Genomic DNA, 22651 nt, shown 5'->3' on the forward strand with positions numbered 1-22651 from the left:
TAACCCGGCGGAATAATAAAGAATTTCGTGCGTAGCATAACAGATAGTTGGAATGCTCTATCAGCATTCCCACTAAATAATGTGGCAAATCAGGTTTGTGGTGCCTTAGTTTGGATGAAGCAGTCAATTCCCTCCATGAAAAAAACTGCATGTGTTCACTAGATGGCGCAATTGAGTTAGTTATGCACTGTCTCAGGTTCTCTGATGAATGTGGAGGAAACAATTCATTACTGCTTGGAACCTGTGATGGATAGTAACAAAGTACATTTACTCAAGTACTGTACACTTTTGAGGTACTTTTACTTTACCTGAGTATTCTCATACTACTTTATACTTCTACTCCAGTACATTTTAGGAGCCAATATTGTACTTTTTACTCCACTACATGTATTTGACAGCTTTTGTTACTCGCTACTTTTTAGGTTTAGAATAATAGATCATTCATAATAGAAATCAATTATTAAATAAACTTTGGCATACATGTATAGGTTCAGATATCCAGCAGCAGTTTATAAAGTTATTCAAATTAGCTCTACAATTACCAGTTGGGATAAAACTAGGGCTGTCAGTCGATTACAATATTTAATCGCGATTAATCGCATGATTGTCCATAGTTAATCGCGATTAATCGCAAATTAATCGCACATTTTTTATCTGTTCTAAATGTACCTTAGAGGAATATTTTTCAAGTTTTTAATACTCTTATCAACATATGAGTGGACAAATATGCTTTATGCAAATGTTTATTATCATTTGAACAATGACAAATATTCTCATGAATATTAAACACAACAACCATCCATCCATCCATCTTCTCCCGCTTATCCGTGGTCGGGTCGCGGGGATAGCAGTTCCAGCAGAGAGCCCCAAACTTTCTTTTCCCTGGCCACATCAACCAGCTCTGACTGGGGGATCCCAAGGCGCTCCCAGCGAAGAGATATAATCCCTCTACCTGGTCCTAGGTCTACCCCTGGGTCTCTTCCCAGCTGGACGTGCCTGGAACTAGGGAGGCGCCCAGGTGGCATCCTAACTACACTGAACAAAAATATAAACGCAACACTTTTGTTTTTGCTCCCATTTTTCATGAGATGAACTCAAAGATCTAAAACATTTTCTATATACACAAAATAACCATTTCTCTCAAATATTGTTCACAAATCTGAAAAAATCTGTGATGGTGAGCACTTCTCCTTTGCTGAGATAATCCATCCCACCTCACAGGTGTGGCATATCAAGATGCTGATTAGACAGCATGATTATTGCACAGGTGTGCCTTAGGCTGGCCACAATAAAAGGCCACTCTGAAACGTGCAGTTTTGCTTTATTGGGGGGGTCTGGGGGGGTCCGAAAACCAGTCAGTATCTGGTGTGAGGGGTAGGATTAGGGTTAGGGGTAGGGTTAGGGTAATGTTGTGAATCGAGTGGCCTGTGTTCGTCGTCCATAACATACGCCTGCCCATACCATAACCCCACCACCACCATGGGCCACTCGATTCACAACATTACCCTAACCCTAACCCTACCCCTAACCCTAATCCTCACACCAGATACTGACTGGTTTGCGGACCCCCCCAATAAAGCAAAACTGCACGTTTCAGAGTGGCCTTTTATTGTGGCCAGCCTAAGGCACACCTGTGCAATAATCATGCTGTCTAATCAGCATCTTGATATGCCACACCTGTGAGGTGGGATGGATTATCTCGGCAAAGGAGAAGTGCTCACTATCACAGATTTTTTCAGATTTGTGAACAATATTTGAGAGAAATGGTTCTTTTGTGTATATAGAAAATATTTTAGATCTTTGAGTTCATCTCATGAAAAATGGGAGCAAAAACAAAAGTGTTGCGTTTATATTTTTGTTCAGTGTAAGTGCCCGAACCACCTCAACTGGCTCCTTTCGACACGAAGGAGGAGCGGTTCAACTCCGAGTCCCTCCCGGATGACTGAACTTCTCACCTTATCCCTAAGGGAGACACCAGCCACCCTGCGGAGAAAACCCATCTCGGCCGCTTGTATCCACGATCTCGTTCTTTCGGTCATGACCCATCCTTCATGACCTAGGTGAGGGTAGGAACGAAAATGGCCCAGTAGACAGAGAGCTTTGCCTTCTGGCTCAGCTCCCTTTTCGTCACAACGGTGCAGTAAAGCGACTGCAGTACCGCTCCCGCTGCTCCGATTCTCCGGCCCATCTCACGCTCCATTGTTCCCTCATTCGAGAACAAGACCCCGAGATACTTGAACTCTTTCACTTGGGGTAAGGATTAATTCCCTACTTGGAGTGGACAGTCCATCGGTTTCCTGCTGAGAACCATGGCCTCAGATTTGGAGGTGCTGATCCTCATCCCAGCCGCTTCACACTCGGTTGCGAACCGATCCAGTGAGTGCTGAAGGTCGCAGACCGATGAAGCCATTAGAACCACATCATCTGCAAAAAGCAGTGGTGCAATCCTTAGTCCACCGAACTGCAGACCCCCTCCCCCACGACTACGCCTCGAAATCCGATACATGTATATTACAAACAGGATTGGTGACAAAGCGCAGCTCTGGCGGAGACCAACCCTCACCGGAAATGGGTCCGACTTACTGCTGAGGACCCGGACACAGCTCTCGCTTTGGGAGTACAGAGATTGGATGGCCCTGAGTAGAGATCCCCTCACCCCATACTCCCGCAGCACCTCCCTGGGAACCCGGTCATACGCCTTCTCCAAGTCTACAAAACTGTAGACCGGATAAGCGTACTCCCAGGACCCCTCCAGGATCCTTGCGAGAGTAAAAAGCTGATCCGTCGTTCCACGACCAGGACGGAATCCGCATTGTTCCTCCTCAATCTAAGGTTCGACAATCGGCCTGACCCTCCTTTCGAGTACCTTAGAGTAAACTTTCCCGGGGAGGCTGAGTAGTGTGATGCCTCTATAATTGGCACACACCCTCTGATCCCCCTTTTTGAAAAGGGGAACCACCACCCCGGTCTGCCACTCCTTCGGTACTGTAAAACACAACACAAACACAACAACCTCAGAACATAAAAATATTCGCCTCAATTCAACCTGGAACCTCTTTCATACAATAATACAATACAAAGTGTGTGTGTGTGTGTGTGTGTGCGTGTGTGTGATGGATCGTTGGAGCTATGTGCAACTCAAGGCATATGCTCGAACGGGAGCTGCCGGGACGCTGCCATCATGTTGCGCGCGCTATCCGTGCTGAGTGTGCTGACTTTTCGTACAATGTCCCACTGTCTGGCTTCCTGCATAAAGTCAAGTGCTCGGCGCAGTTGTCGGCGAAATGTCGCTCCTCTGTTTTCATTGAAACAGCTCCTTACCGTTAGCGCAGCTAGCTAGCACCAGATGCTCGCGCCACACATACCCGGTCCTCCCGATGTAAAAAAAAATACACATGCGTTAATCGCGTTTTTTTTTGCGTTAACGCGTTATTAACGCGTTAGTTAACTTGACAGCCCTAGATAAAACACATAAATATTCATAAAATTAACCCAATAACTCAATAAATGTACAATTCTGAAATGGGACATTACGCATAAGGAGTACTTTTACTTTCGGTACTTTGAGTATACATTTTGCTGCCAATACTTTTGTACATTTACTTTTGTACAATTTTGAATGCAGGACTTTTACTTGTAACAAAGTACTTTTAAATTGTAGTATTGCTACTTTTAGTTTAGTAACACATCTGAGTACTTCTTCCACCACTGCTTGGAACCGAAGGACAAAATACAGTATTCAGTCAATTGAGTAGATGGATGCATGGAAGGACAGACAACGCAACACATATATGCTAAGTGAGAGGGATAAATCCCATGAAACAAAATCAAATAAATGATTATGTGTCAAAAAAGTATGTCAAGTACGTGTTTGGCCAGCAGTTTCTTTGTCCTCAGAGTATGTAAGGATGCACAGATGTACAGCTTGATGTATGTATAGCTTACAGAGTGCATTGCAAGAGATTGATAAGGTGACTGTGAGAGTATCCAGGATATGTTCCAGGGTCATTCTGGGTTTTCTGTTTCAGACTCAACAACTGATACAAGTTAAATGTGATCAAATATGCACTTCTGTTTAAATATCCATTACAAAAAATAAGGACCTCCTATCTGGTTGTTCTTAAAAGCTGCGGTTTTAAAATGAATTAGGTCTCACCCATAGACTGTATGTCTCACCACAATGTCCATATTTCCATAAGTGTATAACTCATATATCCTTCGATTAGTCCTGGGCGGCCATTTGCATGTAACGCCTTTCCCCTCTTACAACCAACCAAACACATCCTCCTAAACCTGCCGCTCTACTTAAGCCTCAGATTCGCCTGCCTCTGCATCGCTAATGCTACTGCTACTTCCACTTTTCTGTTGCTCGCCCACCCCCCCACCATCCACCTGTAGGCTCGGGGGCGATAGTTATTTCATTTAATTTCAATTTAATTTCAATCTTTATTTCGAACAGATTAAAAAAAAAAAAAAAAAAAATAACAAATGTGAAAAACAGAATACCGTATTGTTAAAATACAGTATTTATCCACATTCATGATACAAAAAAGTCTTCATATTAATAATAATAAAAAAATCACATGTGTCCGAAACGGAGTAGGAGGAAGCAAATGCTTATTAATTCCCACCCCTTACTTGATCAATGATTGTCCTTTAAATCATTATGCAAGTTATTCCTACTTACATTTATACATACATATACAATAATTTCTCATCTTCAATCACCTCTCTTCATCCTCATAGTTTTCCAAAAAAGTGTGTCTGTACATCCTTTTAAACTGAATTATGCTTGTGCTTTGTTTTAACTCCTGCTCTAAACCATTCCATAAAATCACCCCACAGATTGTTATACTCATACTTCTCAGAGTTGTTCTGACCTTGAGTTGTTTAAAATGTAGATTTCCTCTCAAATTATACCCACCCTCTCTGTCTATGAACAATGTTTTTAATTTCCTAGGAAGTAGATTATGTCTTGCTACATGATTTGTGCCGTTTTAAATTTAACCAGATCGGTAAACTTCAATATGTGTGACTTAAAAAATAATACATTATCTAATCATCACTCAATGTTCTATGTCAATCTGTGGAGTGATGAGGCCCGAGCCTAGATGCCAAACTCAAACTATATGCTGCTTCTAATAAACATATCAAAGAAACACATGAGTTGTCTGACTGAAATGTTATAATGGATATCCATGTGTGTGTTTTTCTCACAAAAATGTCTTCTTGAAGTACAGATGAACTAAAGTCTCTTCTTTCCCTGAGCTCAGCAGAGTGAACACGGAGTGGATCAGTGACAGTCAGCCCAGGAATTCAGTTTGTTGCATAACTCCATTGATGTTTTTCAAGTGGCCACAGCGTTTCTCTGCAGGAAAGAGGTAAAACAGGACCATCTGTTACTATTTTTAGAGAATCTGACTGCATGGCTGACACCGAGGCACGATCCTACGTTTGTCCTCTTAAATGCAAAACACATGTGGGTTACAGCAAACACAAATCATGTACAAGTGTTCTAATTGATTCATTCAGGATAGGACAGAAATAGATGTTGGCGAGAATGTGAAAAATGTTTCTGTTTATGAGTTGTTTTATTTTGTTTTCAAGGGTGAAAGAACATTTTCTACGTCCTGGGGGCCGGCCTGTCAATTAACTCAACTTAAAAAAATGCCTTTGATATATTATTCAATAAAAATCAGAGAATTTGAATCATTTGATTCCCAGAACAAAAATAAAAAAAAACATATAAACATTCACTCAGGAGGTTTGCTTTTAGTTATAGACATGCCAGCAGCTCAGGCTAAACTGCGGCACAGCTGTGATTTGAGCTAAATGCTAACATTAGCATGCTATAATGCTCATAATGGGTTCACCAGAGACATTACAATTCATTTTGAGAGCAACATGAATGTGTGTGTCTACTTTCATGGCAATCTGTTCAGCCTATGCAATAGTTGTAGTGACGTTTCACCAAAAGAAAACTGTGAATGTTTACCTCATGGTGGCGCCAGAGGAAAAGGTCAGGAGGTCACCGAAGTCCTCATCCTCTGGGAATCTAGGATTTCACAGCAATCCATCCAATAGTTGTTTAGATGTGTCAGTCTGGACCAAAGCTGTTACCCAGGTGACCGACAGATTTACAATGTTGTGTTACGTATTTCACAAGAGAGATAAGATAAAAAATAAAAAGCAAAACAGAAAGCAAAAGAAATATCTGGGATCTTAAAGTCCTTCGTGAAGCCTGTGACGTTTGGTAACCTAAGCCACAAAATGCCACCGCAAACAGGAAGTTAAAATGTTATATTCTTAGACTCATCAAAATAAATTTCCAGTCACCAAAACACGAGATAAACCCAAAAAAACATGCATCTGAGCTCCGGAATAACCCCACCATGTTCACATTAATTATGCCACTGTGAGCAGCGTTTTTCCCAGAACCCCCTGGTGCATTAGTACTCCACACACTGCTCGTCCACCCCAGAGAGGTACACAATGGGGGCAAGAGTGAGCTGGTTTAACTGGACGCTTGCCTTTGATTGTGCATGGATGAAACAAATTGTGCAGGGCGCACATAGTTTGAGTTGTAGTTGCCTGGAAACTATCAGAAGTCAGATTAATGGGCAGCTTCTGATTTTACAAAAAATATATATTATAGCAGGAGTGGCCCAGAAACTCTGTCTTATCTGGAATCTATTACATTACATTACATTGCATTTAGCTGACGCTTTTATCCAAAGCGACTTACAATAAATAAATAAAATTACTATAAATCTGGTCTCTGTTTGTCATCAGTAAACAAACAGGGACGGACAGAAGGGGAATACATGCTATGAATAAAGGAAAAATGGTGCAATATGTACAACTTTTTGATAAGCAGACTATACAAGCTTTCTGTTCTTGTAGAATGCATTTTCAAGATCCATTAGTTTAGGGTTCAAAGCTGTTTTTGCCTTGATAAAGGTTTTGTTGTTTGTTCTTTTAATTCAAATTAAAATAGATTCTACACACAACATTATATTAACCTGTTGTTGTTTTTCCCCCTTTGAACTACAGTGGTGCTGAAGCCCGTTATAGAAGAGTCTTTATTTAGCTTTACGTGTTGTTTTGTTGTCCTCTGCTTGTGAAAGGTGCAATGATGTTGGGTAGTATCCGGCTCATTGTTTTGCATTGAGGTGAGAGGCGCGGATGTTGCTACCCTCCATTCACCTTCTTGGGCAGGGGTCTGGGAAAAACATTGTGCACCGTTTATATATAGAAGGGTTGTAGTGAATGATAGGATTTTAAGCTGCACAGATCAGATGTATCCTGGGTGGGTTTTTTTGTGTCAAAGACAGACTGCAGTGGGTGTGGTATCTGATACGATCAGAACATTTCTGATTATTATGAAATATGTTTGCTTTCCGTAACTAAATACTTGGACAGAATGCTTAGATCCTGAGGAGGGGGTTCCTCATCTCTGTTTTCTGAGGTGTGCTCCTTTTTCTTTCTGTTAAAGTTTATTTTTCCAACAAAAATGTTTTCCTGGTTTGGAAACCATTTCATATTCTCAGATGTGCTGCCATCCATTCTTCCATCGGCCTCTATTCATTTACATTTCCTTATCTCTCCTTCCAATGAATTGAATTCATTATTACGGGGTTTTTTACTTATTCGCTGGTATTGTTATAATGAATTACTTCAACTTATAATTATTACAAATGCCATACATTATGTCAAAAAAATAAATAAATTCTATCGAGACCCTAAAGAGAGATGCAGACTGTAAAGCCCCCTGTAGTAAATGTGTGAAATTGGACTTGTGGCCTATATTAATAACAACTGACTTCACTTTGGACTTAATATAAGGTTGCAGTTAGAGCCAAAACGCCTCGACTAATATCCTGCTCTGGTGACAGATTTACGCTCCCACAGGTTATATTAGTAATACTTCTGATCATAGAACAATAAAGAGAAGTTATCAAGGTCATGGCACTGACATTGTGTTGCTCAATAGTGTGTAATATCCTTTCTTGTAACTTGTTTATTGCAAAGACACAATAAGAGTATAGTTTGTTCAATAATACTCTTGTAAGTAAATACGATTCATGAGTCTGAGTTAGACAAGTTGAGTTGACATCTTCCAAAGTATCACTCTTTAAGTATGTTTAAAAAATGTGAATTGTGAACTGAACTTGAATCTGCATAAGTAACCTTTCCTTGTACTTATATCCTTTTGATTAATACAAACAATTATGGCTTTCTTCGCCAAAAAAATTCTTAGTTGACTAAAACTCCTAAGCATTTTCACCAACTAATCAATCAGTTGACTTAATGATAAGATCTGTGTCTCCAATAATGGAAAAGCACCACTTAAGATTTTGTATTTACCGGTGATGTCCTCATAAGCTTCTTGGAAAATGTAAAATCAGCACGAAAAAAATGACTAACTGACTAAAGACCGCTTAGAAGAAGATGAACCTTTATTAATCCCACTAGGGGGAAATTCTGTTTTTCACTGGCTTGTATTTTTTATATAGTTGACTAATCCCATACATACACCACTCCACTAATTGACTAAAGGGGGCAACAAAGAAGTTTAATAAACAGCGGCAGTGTTGCCCCTGGGCGGAGTGGCCCCTCAGAAGAGGATAAGAGCAGCCCTCTTACGGATGCTTGTATGGAAAAACACTGCGTAGATGCAGATTCTCAAATCTGACAGTCAAGAACACCCCCCCCCCCCTTCAACATCCTTCCCTTGTTTGTTTGTTAGTCATATTCTGGAAACAGTACGAGGTTGTTGATAATGTTTCTGGTGTAATGTTGTGCTCTTACCTTACAGTCAACAGTAGTAAATCCTGTCAGGACAAGTGGAGACAGTCGGACAGTGTGCTCCCATCGGACACACCCAGTGCCGGTAACCCTGCGCCCTGCACCCCCACAGGAAGCCCCGTGTGTGGCGTCCTCCGGTCGTGACGAGGATGATTAAGAGTTCCTTCCTTTCCGTTTCGGAGGTGCATTGTCCTGCTGAGCAGACAGGCTGCCGACACCTTGTCCTGCAGAAGGAAGTGAGTCCCTCAGTACAAGGAGCAGCAAGGACCAATTGCACACCTCTTCATTAAGGTTTAATCATTCATTTGGGATTAATAAAGTCTTATTTTGATTCTGTGAATCAACTTGGTTAGATTTAAAAATAGTCCAAAGCCCCTGGTCCTGTTTGTTTGTGCCAGAGGTTCCCAACAGGGTGGGATCCTTTTAGGGGAGAGGCAGGAGAAATGTGAAGGGTCATGAGAAATGTTTCTGCAAGATTTTATTTTGAAACTTTTATTTAAAGCCTTTATTAGTAGTGAACTATTGGATCAGTTTACCACATAAAGCCATATCTAAATTAAGTGGATCATTCAATTCAATAATGTTTCTGTTATTCAGAAACATTGCACAATTCTGTGAGACTTTCAGTTAAATTGTAGTAGTTTTTAGCATTACCTTTGATTAAAAAGACAGTTCACCCCAAAAAATACCTGCAGTGATATTTATTTATCTCGATTTTTGTGGTGTGAGTTGCAGAGTGTTGAATATATATTAGCTGGTTGTTAAATTATTAACAACTTGTATTAACTACTTTTCCACTTCAAACACTACAGGTCTGGTGCCATCTAGTTCCATTGTATTTAAGAGGCAGACATGATATGCATGATATTTCTAACACTGGCAGCTCAAACCAACACAATCAACATTAATAAATAGCATAACATGAGAGTCAAACGTTTATAGAGTGGCGAAGTCCCTCCCTTTCCGGTGGATCTCCATGGGACCTTATTTCGAAAAAAGTATGTATAAGTCAATGGAGAGAGAAAGATTATCTTTCGATCCCGTTTGAATTGTGCCACGAATTACACATATGATGTTTGTCAATTTAAAAGAAATGTGTCGTAAAACTGTGAAGTAACACATTTGTTTGTGTGAAACGCTCAATGAACTACATCTCTGGTCTTGCAGAACAACACACGTCACCAAGATGGCCGTCACTACTGTCTTGTCAACAAAAACGATTAACTACCCTCACTATCACCACAATGAAACACGTCCAGAAGAATGTCATGCAAAGCTGCCTGCCTGCCTTCCTTTGATTCTCTCTGAACTGCCTGGTCTTTCTAATGTTTAATGTCAACCATTTGTCCAGATAGCATGAAGTAGAAAAGATCGGCGATCGCCGATGCTAGCGTTAGCATTTCTCCCCCGGGCTTAAATTGTGTATTATAGAATGATCACACCGGTGACAGTACTCTTCAAACTTTAAAGGGTTCACGAAATATGACTACTACTCTTACGGCCCGTCCACACTACAGCGTCGACAGCTTCAATCTGCTCATTCGCTTTGAATGGGGTGACGTCACGTTGCCGCTTTTTTTCGCCGAACTGAATTGTGGGTAGCATAGCGGTCCGTCTCCGCCGGAGACGCCGGAGTAGCCAGCGCCAGCCAATCAAATCCCGTTTCGGAAAATCTGACAGCTCAAGCCGTAGCCAATCAAACCGCGTCTAAGCTGGGAGAGATATCCCGCCGTTCATTTCTATATTTCAAAAAAAGATGGAGGAGAAACTAGTTATCGCCGTAGACAATCACCCGGTTTTGTATGACCAGACCCTCTTCACCTACCCGGATACAAACCGGAGGAACCAAGCATGGAGGGAGGTGGCAGAGACAGTGGGTGAAACTGGTAGGTTTTCGCCTGTTTGGGGAGTTTATATATATATTGCTCCCATAAAATCCCCGGGGGTTTTTGCTTTGTATGTCGGGGGCGGGAGATTCATGTGATTGGTTGTTGGTCGCGTTGCTTGAATAACATCCCCAAGCTTCAGACACGCCCAGCTCCAAGCTTTTTTTGAAGCTGTAGTGTGGACGCTCCGTTACTGTTTAACATTTTTGGGTTACTTAATGTTACTTCATATTAAGGCTAATACAAATGACAAGGCTGTAATGCTAACTAACGTGCTAGCTACTAGTGATGTTACGTATTGCGCCGAGGCTTCGGAGCGTGTGTCGAGTAATCCCCGAAGCTTTTTGTGAAGCTGGTATCGAGGCTTGTATCGTTTTGGGCCAGTGACGTCACCGATGACAAACGAAGCCTCGCTGCCTGTCAATACCACGTGACTGCTTCAGAAAGCGATTCAGATCGGTTGAACCACAACGCTCCTATTACCCATGGATGTATAATAAGAACCCCTCCTGTACCCGGGCCGGCGGGGACACGATGGAATTAAGAGAGCTCAGACCCTCACTTATATAGAGGTCGGAACATGTCATAAGTATAAATAAATAAAAGCATAAATAAAAGTAGGAATAAAAACATCAATAAATGAATAAATACAGGAATAAGTTGAATATAGTGTTTTCAGTCATAATCAGTGTGTGTGCTGTGGCTCAGCTGGAAAGCAGTTGACTCACAACCGCAGGGTCCCTGGTTCAACGACTGGTCAATACGTCTTTTTTTATTTATAAAAGTTACAGCTAAATGTGATAATGTAGTTAATAAATGTATTCTTTGATATGGTTTAGCCTTTCTCAGGCTACAACATGGTTAAGTTTACGAATATTATTAAGGAATACAAATCCCTCTTTGCAATGTTTACCAGCCTCTTTAGGCTTTTCAATCACAATCATTAAACTGGAATAAATACAATATTATTAACATGAAAATATGATTTTATGTTCGTTGTTTAGAGTTATTCTAAGGCTTTACTCATTGGGAACTCGGTATGAGATAGAGCACACTGTTGAGATGTCCAATCTGCCTGTTTTACACACTTTGACCAACAGGGGGTTTGTGTTCAAATGAAGCACATGATGAAGTCTCATGAGATGAACCCTTTTGCGAACCAATTGGCTGGAAAGCTTCATAAGGCTTCATCTCACCATCACTACTAGCTACTAGCTAGGTAACTAACTTGATCCAGCCACTCCTGGTCCTTTCATCAGACGGGAAGCAAAAGAACGAGCAAGACCCATTGCTGGAATGATAACAACCTGGTACTAAGCACACAGGCATCTTGTTAAAGTTATCTTATCTTAGCCAGTGCCATATAGATAGATTATATATATATGGCGCTGATCTTAGCTATCTTTTAGTGGAGGAAAACAATTGTGACATCACTTACTGTGATTTGTAGTCTTTCTAGTTGCGTATTTTTCATAGTCTTATATTTGAACAGTTTTACGACAAACTGACTTTTGACATGGAAATTATTTTTTAAGATTGACAAACATCATGTGTAATTCATGGCACAATTCAAACGGGATCGAAAGATACGTTTTCTCTCTCCATTGACTTCAATACATTATTTTTCCGAAATAATGTCCCATGGACCGGAAGTAGATGGGCGTGACTTCGCCACTATGCATGTGACGTCACTATATGCGGAAGTCACTGCGGGTGATAAAGTGTCGCTAAGTTTACGTTAATTGATTCAACTAACACACATAAACTAAAAACATCTTGTAACAAAGGAAAACATTGTGCTCTATTTTAACTCACAAGGTTCACAAACAAAACAATTGCCATTAGCTAGTCACCCAAACAAACAAATCATGTTAGCTATAGTATTTTAGCTAGCATAAATTAGCCTAGCTAGCAGCCAGCAAACTGATTAGTAATTCATTATGTTTTACATTTTCTTACTCACTTCTGTTCTGACTCGTTTCAGTTTCTATGCATGTTTTCACAGCCTGAACAGAGCATGGAGACGTTTGATTCTTGGCCAACCGTTAATGTCAACAGACCACCGAGACTCATTGTGGAGGCCAACTGCCATTAATATAAGACGATAATCATGTTGAATTAAAATGTAACCTCTAGGTGGCGTAAAAACCGGGGGAGAAGAAGTAGGCCTACTAATTTCTTGTACTCAAGTAAAAGTAGAAATACCACAGTATAGGAATACTCTATTACAAGCATTTGTGTAAAGTAACTAAGTACATTTACTCAATTACTGTAGCCTACTTAAGTACAATTTGGAGGCACTTGTGGCTACTCGTATTTCAATTTGTTTTCTACTTTCTACTTTTACCTACCTTTTACCTCTACAACAACAATTAAACAAAATGCCTCTTGAGGGCATGAAGTGACAAAACCCGAAAGTACACAAAAAGTACACTTCAGATGCTCAAGTTCCTTGACATGCTTCACGCTTTGAAATGTCCCCGATATCTGTTACGGTTCTTCAACAAAACTTTCACATGTAAGAGGTTTATGTCTCATTCAGAACAATGAAAATGCTCTCCTCTCACTGATCACCATGGAAACCTTTGATCTCTGGACACGTCGTTAGCTCAAATATCAACACCTGTGTCATGGAACACGATGATGTCATAACTCCAACTGACATGCTCAGAGCTGCAGACTTCAGATAATGGTTAATGGTCCTGCCCTCAACAGCACACTGGTGGGTGTCTAGTGCAGTGGTTCCCAAACTTTTTGTGCCCAAGGCACACCAAGGCGCATTTGATCTCGCTTATTTTTAGAGAGGTCTGTGTGAAATTCACCTTCAGACATGTATTCTCTCAAATTGTTGTAAAACACTAAAGTCTTCATTCTGTCAGATGCAGTGGCGAGCCGTGACTTTTCTACCTAGGCCCTCTGACCCCACCCCCCTCTTCCCTCGAAAAAAAAAAGAAAAAGTTTTTACGTCACAGCCTATAGTAGACTTCAGCGGAATATCAAAACAGCGGCCCGGGGTGCAACACGCATCAATGACAGCGACCCTCTACCACACAAAACAACACCATTTATATAAACACCTATCATGACAGGGCACCCACAGCCAAGTAACAATTACAAATGAATTAAGTCGGCACGGCGGCCCACATTGAAAATCACTTTGACTTACCTTTGATGATCAAATCACCTAAACACAAAGTCCATCCTCCTGTCTTTTTGGATGAAGAACTTGATGGCGTCGTCATGCAGGTGATCCTTTGCTTTTAAAGCAATCAGCAATTCCTTCTCGATCGAAATTAAGGCCAAGTCTGACAGTCGGACTTGCCCAGTCGTGGACCTCGAGTAGCTTTTTATGCGCTTCAGCGCAGAGAAGGACCTCTCCACAGAGGCAGTGGACACAGGTATTGTCAGGATGATGCATGAGAGGGTGTACACCTGTTTCATGCTTTCACTCAGTCCTTTTTTGAGGAGAAACTGATGAATGTCGGCTGGGCTTTTCCCCAAAATGTCAGACATGCCGTACATCACGGCGAGTTCCGTGTGCAGTCGAGGCTGGTCGAAATATCCGCCATAGCTCTCCATCAAACTGTTCAAGGCAGCAGTTGGGAAATAGTTACAGTAATGCCCGAACTGTTGCGGGTCCAGAAGGGCCAGGAATTCCAGCTTTTTGTGGTCACTGAAGCGGTTGGAAATCTGGGTTAGCAGGCTGTCAATTACGCTGCAGTGGAGCTCCCTGTACCGTGCACGAACGTCTCCTTGAGCTCCACGGCCGCGCGGAGGACCAACCAAAGCCTGGGTTTCATCGTAGACGCTGTCAAAGTTCCCCTTCTCCTGTTCAATTTGTCGCTGTAGCTGATCCACTCTGGCCAGGCAGAACTGCATATCAAAACCTTTGTTCTGAAGTATTTCAAAAACAACATCCGAGTAGGAGAAGATAGCGTGGAAGGTTTTCAACCAAAAGCTGAAATCGAAGCTGGTAAGGAGGGTGATGTATCCATCAGAGCAATGAACAGTTTCGTCATCAAACTCTGTGTGATGGTCTACGATGTGCTCGAACACCTACGAGAGTAATGCTTAGTTTAGAAAAAACAACTTATAGACCTCCAGTAAACACTAAGATTAGCTTTTCATTTAATGTAATACTAGAGAAGTTCTTTACCTTCATGTTTTTATGAGTGGGTAGTTTCCAACACTAAATCATTTCTTTATTATTGTTAATATTTCCATTACGTTCATTGTTATTATTATCTTACCTCTCTCAATTCCCTGGTCTTCTCTGCCACTGTGCACACCAAGCGAGAATGAAAGCACCAGCGAGTAGGAGCTGCCCGTGGAAGCCTATGCTGGCAAATATCATCCAGTAGCTTGGTGCGCTTTGCTGAGCGGCTGAAAAAGGTGGCCAAGCCAGAGAGGTGGGAGAAGAAGACCTTACACTCTCTTATCTTGGAAGCTCCATTTGACAAAACGAGATTTAAGATGTGAGCATAGCAGTGAATGAAAAGGGCCTGTGGAATTGTTTCCTTAACTTTCGCTTGCACCCCATTCAATCCAGAGGCCATAACAGCTGCTCCATCGTAGCACTGCGCGACCACTTGTCAATACAGCCACTCTCCCTCAGGAACTCCAGCAGCCGTGTAGCTATGGCCTCTGCTCGTTTGTCCTCTGTCACATCTTCGTACTTGAAGAAACGCTCTTTTATCCCATCGTCAGTGACATATCGAAGCACATATGACATCTGCGCCACGTTGCTAATGTCTGTCGTTTCATCCAACATGACCGCGACAAAAGGTGCCTTCCTCAGCTCCTCTTTCATGCTATCCGTCATTACACTAGCGACAGCGCTGATCAGGTCATTCGGAATCCTTGAAGATGTGCCGGTAAATACTGTTGATGTGGCGAGGTGTGTGTGCAGGTCGCTGTCATATTCTGCCACTAAATCCAGCAACTCTATGTAATTCCCCTTGTTTGATGAAGTTACACTCTCATCGTGACCTCGGAACGGCAACTCCTGCTTGCCCAAGTACACCACACAATTTATCAGGCGTTTCAAAATTCCTCGGTTCCTCTTCACCTTTTCATTATGAAGGATGACACCCCGGCGTTGTTGCTCATCCAGCTGGAGCTCTATCCTGGTGTCCCCAAATGTTTTAAGCCGAATAGTAGCTCTGAGGTGACCTGAAGCATTCTGATGGCGATGTGCTGATTTGGATAAACTTCCTAAATCAGAATATCCATCTCTGGCCCATGACCCACTGTCCGCTCCAAAAAGCAAGCAATCCCAGCAGTACAGCTTTTGTTCCCTGGTTGATCCGGTCATCCAGTTGTATCTGGCGTAATTGCCGATATTAAAATGCCTCTCGAACCGTTTGGTTTTTTGAACCAAATTAAGCTGTGGTGTTGGTCGCCCTTTGGTAATTAACTCCAATTTATCCGTGTAACTCATTCTTGAAAAAGACTCGGTTAGTAGTTTCGCAACGATGTCATCACTATCACTAACGTGAGCCATCGTGAATGAACGTATGCTAATTCCGCCTAGCTTGACCCGTTGATATATCACATGCATAAACTTGGCAGCGCAGCGGGCGGAACTTGTCATAAAGTCCGCGATAATAAAGCCCTCCCATTTAGAGGGAAGATATGATTGGTCAATTGTACTGTCACTTGACATTACTCTCTCGTTGTTTTACTATAGCGGTCCCTCTGTGAATCGCATAGAGGGCCAGACGAGCTTTTTTCATGTAACCCTTCACATTCAAACAGAAACTGAACAGGCAGATTCGAAGGATTTATTTCTTTGGAAATTTTATTTTAAATACAATTAAATCAAGTTTTTTCGGTAAAAATATAACAAAAATAATATTTTAAAAATATATATTTAAAAAAAATAATATATTTTTTAAATGTTTTTAAATATTATTTTTTAGAATATCTTAGGCCCTCAGAGAGGGCCTAGAGGGCCCTGACGGCTCGCCACTGGTCAGATGCAATGCAAATCACCGTTTGTCACATGTAAAAACTCTGCAAATCACCGTTTGTCACATGTAAAAACTCGCGAATGCGCAATGCATATTTTGTCACATGTAAAAACTCTGCAAATCACCGTTTGTCACATGTAAAAACTCGCGAATGCGCAATGCATATTTTGTCACATGTAAAAACTTGCGAATGGTTCAGACGGTCTAGATGTCAATTTTGTCCTACTTGGGTTGCCGTCCGGCGTTGTCCAATATGGCGGACCATCTCGCACATGCGCACAGCAGATCGGGCAGAGCTGCAGATCGGGTAGTGACAGCCACTAGCAAGTCCTGTTCAACAGAGAGCCGTGAGTCCCGTGACCTCCTGTTGTTCTTCATGTCAATCAGAGTAGAGAACGCCAACTCCAGAGATGGGGTCGTTACTAATTTTTTTAAATATATTACATATTACTTTAAAAAAAAAGTAATATATTACACTACTTCGTTACTATCTACATAAAGTAACTCGTTACTTTACTCGCCGAGCACGTACGAACTTGCACATGCCTGAGTGGCAATAACTTTCCTTACCATCAGGCGGCGGTAGTGTGTATTTGTCATTCAAAACAGGCAACAACCGGAAGACAGAGAAGAAGAACAGACTGCGTGATATAAACAAACAACAAATAGCTGTGCGGTAGCTTAACCTTAGCATGTGTTCTTTGCAGGTGTTTGTTGAGGTTTGACGTAGTGTTTCTAGCAGTGGATAACAGCTTCTGGCCTGGACACAGTTTGCACCTCACCGTCACATTCCTGTCTATTCTTCGGACGAACTCAAAATAATGGGCATACCTCCACCCCTCGAAAGTTATCGCTGACTCAGCCATGTTTATGCAGCACTGCACGTGGAGATGTGGACGCGCAAGTCGCGCAGATTACGTACATATAAACCTACAAAGTACTGATATAGTAAATAAAAAAAACATTATTTTTGTGTAGTTGTATATTGCAATAATAACGTATGGTTGTCTCAAAATTCCACGGCACACCCGGACTTGCCTCACAGCACACCAGTGTGCCGCGGCACACCGTTTGGGAACCACTGGTCTAGTGCACTCATCCTTGGCTGAGATTGATATTGAAAGTGGATGAGATTGTTGATGATGTTGGAAATTATTGATGATATTGGTGATGTTGTTAATGATGTCAGGAATTATGTCTTGAATGTTGTTGTATTGTTTTAAGTGTCGGACCCCAGGAAGAGTAGCTTTTGTCAAGAGCAATAGCTAATGGGGATCCTTAATAAACATAAACATAAACATAAACGTCAATTATATATGCCGTTTCCATGGATCCCTCGCCGTAAAACACGATGTCGCTGTAACTCCAATGGACACGGTCCGATCGTCCCCCAAACTTCGCTTGTATATCACCGGTCCATGCCTCAACAGCTCTACGCCAAATCTGAGATCTCACCATAGGCTGTTGCCATGGAAACGCATCCCTCGCCATAAAACACGATGTCGCTGTAGCTCCAATGGACACAGTCCGGTCGTCCCACAATCTTCACCTGTATATCACCTCTCCATGCCTCAACAGCTCTACGTCAAATCTGACATCTCACCATATGCCGTTTCCATGGAAACGCGTCCCTCGCCATAAAACACGATGTTGTCATAACGCCTATGAAAAGGGTCAAAACAGCACCACACTTCAGATAATGGTTAACGGTCCAGCCCTCAACAGCTCTACGTCAATTATGGGGTTTCATCATATGCCGTTTCCATGGAAACGCATCCTTCGCCATAAAAGACGATGTCGCTATAACTCCTATGAAAATGTTCAAAAAGTGCTCAAACTTCACATGTGTGCTAACAGTCCAGCCATGAAGACATCTACGGGACAGTTTTGAGATTTCTTCAAATGCCGTTGCCATGGCTCGCCATGAAACACGGTTTTCTCATAACTTCTGTGAAAATGCTCCAAACGGCCCAACATTTCACAGGTTTGGTAACGATGCAGCCATCAACGCATCTAAGCGTATTATGGGATGCCATCAAATGCCGTTGGCATGGCGACAGATCATTCACCATCAAGTTAGTTCAAAAGTTTGCAGTTAAAATATTCTGCTGCTTTTCCAAGCCTTTTTACTTTCTTTTCTTCTCTCATCATACCACATTCAAGCCCCCAGTGTTCATGTATCATTTCAATCTAAATGTTTCACTTTCTTTACATTTCAGCATAGCAATTTAGCGTCAGCTTTCCAGCATAAAGCATTCCCACTAGCAATTTCTTCAGGACTTGCATTCTCTAGTTAAAACTAGCTGCACCTTTACCAGTTTTGATAACACTTTAATGCATCATATCACATATAATTAATCCAAATCTGTTTAGAAACTAAAGGTATACAATACATGTAGTGGAGTTGAGGTATACCATTAACCTCTAAATTGCAGTGGTGTAGAAGTTCAAAGTAGCAACACATTTAAATACTCAAGTAAAGTACAAGTATTGCAAAATTGTACTTAAGTAGAGTACCTGAGTAAATGTACGTAGCTACTTTACACCAATACAAACAGAGTATTTATACTTTGAGGACATTAGTCTTAGCCCAGTACACAAGTAAATATATCGTTTTTCTCAATAGTTGTTTAAGAAATGTGAGTCAAGACTGCAAGTAATGTATAAATATATAATCTTTATTCATATGCTCAGATAACAGTGTTGGGAAGCATTACTTTCACAAAAACAACTTGTGAGACTACATGAACAAAACAGACAAAGCTAGGAGGTCTTCTTACTCATGGATATGTATAAAGAAATGCAATATAATCTATTGAATGTTATTGTGATAGCAGAAACTAAAATAATAGAAAGAGGCTTGACATTTTAGGATGACATTAAATGCAAACATAATATAACAAATACTGCAAATGTTAATTTCCTACTAGAGTTTAGAGTTAAATAAAAACAAAATAAATCGGAAATCTTTGTAACATGACCCTCAATACTGTTTCATAATAATATACTTTAAGAATACAAAAATTATACTTGATATAAAGTATCAGTGCATAATTACTTCCTCTCCATATAGACAAACTAATTATAATTTTGAAGTACACAGGGGTTCAAAATATCCAATTTATACTTCAGTTTACTTACGGGCAAATACAGTTTATTTTGTGGTCAACAAGCACAAGCTAGCCACATTTCTACAGGGTGTGTAAGCTAAGTTTGGTCCACAGTACTTTCAACACATCAGGTAATACAAACAAAACACTCGATTTTACATGATAACAAACAATAGCTGTGAATCCGAGCAAACTGGTGCTCACTTCAAATACATGTAGAGTTTGTGTAGCCTGCCCTGCAAGCTTTACTAACACGTAGCACAAAACAAAGGACGGATAAAATACACTTACATGTTTCCCTTAGCTTTACTTTAAGTGAATACAGCAGCACAAACAACATATACATCTGGAGTGAAGTGTTGGGATATTACATGTTGATATGAGGAAAACTGGGCTTTAAAAAAATCCTTTGGTTGACTCTTGAATTATAAATCTAAATAAAGAAACAGAACTAAATAACTAAGTGACAGTGTACACAATCTAAATAAATACATTTTACCATGAACACTTGTTCTAATATTGCATTTTCTAACCCAATCTGTACACAAGCTAAATAAACAAATCTAATTTTCTTCACTTTATTTTAGTTCGACCAAACAGTAACAACCTTTTTTAGTTTCTTCAGCACCTGATAGGGGCAGGAGGATGAATCTGCATTTACAGTAACTCTTGATTTAAGTGATTTCATGGTCAAGCTGTTATGCTAATCCTGAAGCCGTCTGCTTTTACTCTCAGCTCTACCCTGTTTCCTCCCTTTACCTCCGCTAACTTGTGATTTCCCATAACCAAGAGCTTATAAACATGAAACAGTCACTATTGGCCATCCTGAGTTAGTTGAGCTGATTTTAATTGGATTTAAGGAGCAACGACACCCAAAACACAATCCTTTTCACAATTAATAATACAAGTTAAGACTGATTTTGCTTTGAGCAAGTCTGAACTTTTTTTAACCTTCATATGAGCAGATGTATCCACATCTTAAAAATATTTTCTCTTTAACCGTTATCAAAAATTACAAATCCAGTTTTTATTTTTGAATAAAATGGAAACAGATATAAAAAACTTCATAAACCTCAGCTATTCTCTCTGCTTTTCTTTTCTGGATTTATTCCTAATCATCAAAGGTGGTAGTTTAATGTGATCTGCAGTAAAGTGGGAGTGATTGTAGCTGGTTTTCACAGTAGATGAAAGAAATACCTGAGGCTGTTTCCAGCTGTTTGACATATCACAGTGAATGTGGAAGGGACCAGCAGCATTAATGTCAGCCTGTGTCTGAAAACTGGAATGAAATCAACAGTCTACAGGTTTCCTTTTGTTGCTCAGCAGGCGCCCTGAACGTTGGAAGTAAGAGTCGAGTAGGTTCATGTTTCATTTCAGAGTGACCTTTCAAAACACTTTACTTTATGTGTTTTCCTCTCAAACTTTGCTACAGTCCAGAGATAAGAGTCAAAACAGAGGAGAACAAAGCAAATGCCTCGAGGCTGTTCATCAGATTCTCCAGGGACAGAGCATGAGGCTACACAGGCGGGGTGGAGTAGCGCACCACATAGTTGTAGTCGGGCGGAGGGCTGTGACACTCCAGACCCACATCCAGGGCCGAGTCGTCCAGACCGAAGTCCAGAGAGGTGACCCCAATCGGGAACTTCTCCTTCTCCGAGTCACACAGCACAGACTCTTTGCTCTTGCTCACTGCCTTCATCCTGGAAACACAGAGAGATGCGGCATTAATGAGACAGAAATATCTCTACGATAACAAATGCATCATGTTCAAGCAAATAAGGCATAAACACATGCTTGAAAACAACATATAAATACCAGATAAAATGTCACTGGAATGACAGAAAGTGGAATCAGAGGGATGCTTCTCCTTATTTATTAACAACACAGCAAAACAAAAATGTCTTGCCACTGATATTGCACTTGGAGGCAGACATTTGAAATAGAGGCCAAGTGTCTGAAAGGTTGTGAGTGTGTATGCCTTAATGCGACAATCAATGCTGGAACATGGTCACAGCTATAGAAAATGTGTATTCTCTGGTCTCAGCATCTGAAACATAATGATTTAATGATTATCTCTGTTTTGTATTAGTGTTTATTGAATAGTCTATGGGCTGGTTGGACAGAGCACAACATTTTCAGTTAATCTGTGGTAAATCCAAAAGTCATATGACGTTAGAAACAATAGATTTATTTGTTTTCTGAACAATAAACACTTGTAATTGCAAAAACATTTGGCAATTGGGGTTGAAATTGTTGCAGAAAATGAGTGAACAACCAGTTGAGCACTTATTTTAAATATATATATATCAAGTTCTTTGCCACAGCAGAGGTCTGTTTTTTATATTCTTTGATTAAAGAATTTAAAGCTCTTTGTGAAGCTGTACAATCATACTACCCTCTCCTTATTCATATGATATAATCAATCATCCTGAGTCCTTCTGCTTCATTTGATGCTCAGAATATGAGTAATTGCCTCTTATTGTCTTTGGAGGTTGCTAAGGGTTCCAGGGTTCCTCGCTCGAGGCCAAAGGGTCAGCGCCCAGCGGGGGTAAAGTGACGCTGTCATACTGGAATGCTGCCCTTATGAATAACTACCTGATGAACCAGCCATCAAAAAGAAAATTAACAATAGTACAGTTTGTCCTTGCCAATACCAAGAAGAAGGTGGGGGGGGATACTGGCAATTGAGCAACAGGAAACAAAAAGAGTCAGGGTGAATTTCCCCTTCTCTCTGAGCTGAATGCATTAGCACATATTGTTGAAGTCTTCTATCATACAGGGATCGCTTGTGAAGAGTTACATTCAGTCACAAGCCCTTTCCAAATAACCAAAGACCGTTTTGTTGTGTGCTCTTCATTAAGAGAAGTCCGGCTCG

At 40.9% G+C, this 22651-nt stretch overlaps 2 protein-coding genes across 2 annotated transcripts in view; both read right to left on the reverse strand.

Moving 5' to 3' along the window:
* Positions 1 to 13788: 13788 nt before the first annotated feature.
* LOC117537645 (zinc finger MYM-type protein 1-like) lies at positions 13789 to 15263 on the reverse strand. The gene is made up of 2 exons (XM_034202929.1): positions 14945 to 15263; positions 13789 to 14750 (listed from the first exon to the last, which is right to left on the reverse strand). Exons 1-2 carry the CDS (start codon positions 15248 to 15250, stop codon positions 13875 to 13877), a joined length of 1182 nt encoding a protein of 393 aa, XP_034058820.1. The 5' UTR covers positions 15251 to 15263; the 3' UTR covers positions 13789 to 13874.
* A 4060-nt stretch (positions 15264 to 19323) lies between these two features.
* Positions 19324 to 22651, reverse strand: part of kdrl (kinase insert domain receptor like) — a 55528-nt gene continuing 52200 nt past the window's right edge. The window contains exon 30 of the mRNA XM_034202874.1: positions 19324 to 21476. Coding sequence (XP_034058765.1) covers positions 21293 to 21476 — 184 coding nt within the window. The 3' untranslated portion in view covers positions 19324 to 21292. The remainder of the gene's footprint in view (positions 21477 to 22651) is intronic.

Source organism: Gymnodraco acuticeps, unplaced genomic scaffold (genome assembly GCF_902827175.1).
Source record: "Gymnodraco acuticeps unplaced genomic scaffold, fGymAcu1.1, whole genome shotgun sequence".
In the NCBI taxonomy this organism is placed as follows: Eukaryota; Metazoa; Chordata; class Actinopteri; order Perciformes; family Bathydraconidae; genus Gymnodraco; species Gymnodraco acuticeps.

Bases quoted from the DNA above. Each gene is read 5' to 3' on its own strand.
- LOC117537645 (XM_034202929.1), bottom strand. From the start codon at position 15,250: ATGGCCTCTGGATTGAATGGGGTGCAAGCGAAAGTTAAGGAAACAATT. The intron at 14,751-14,944 runs GTAAGATAATAA...TTACTCTCGTAG, and splicing joins AGACCAGGGAATTGAGAGAG to GTGTTCGAGCACATCGTAGA.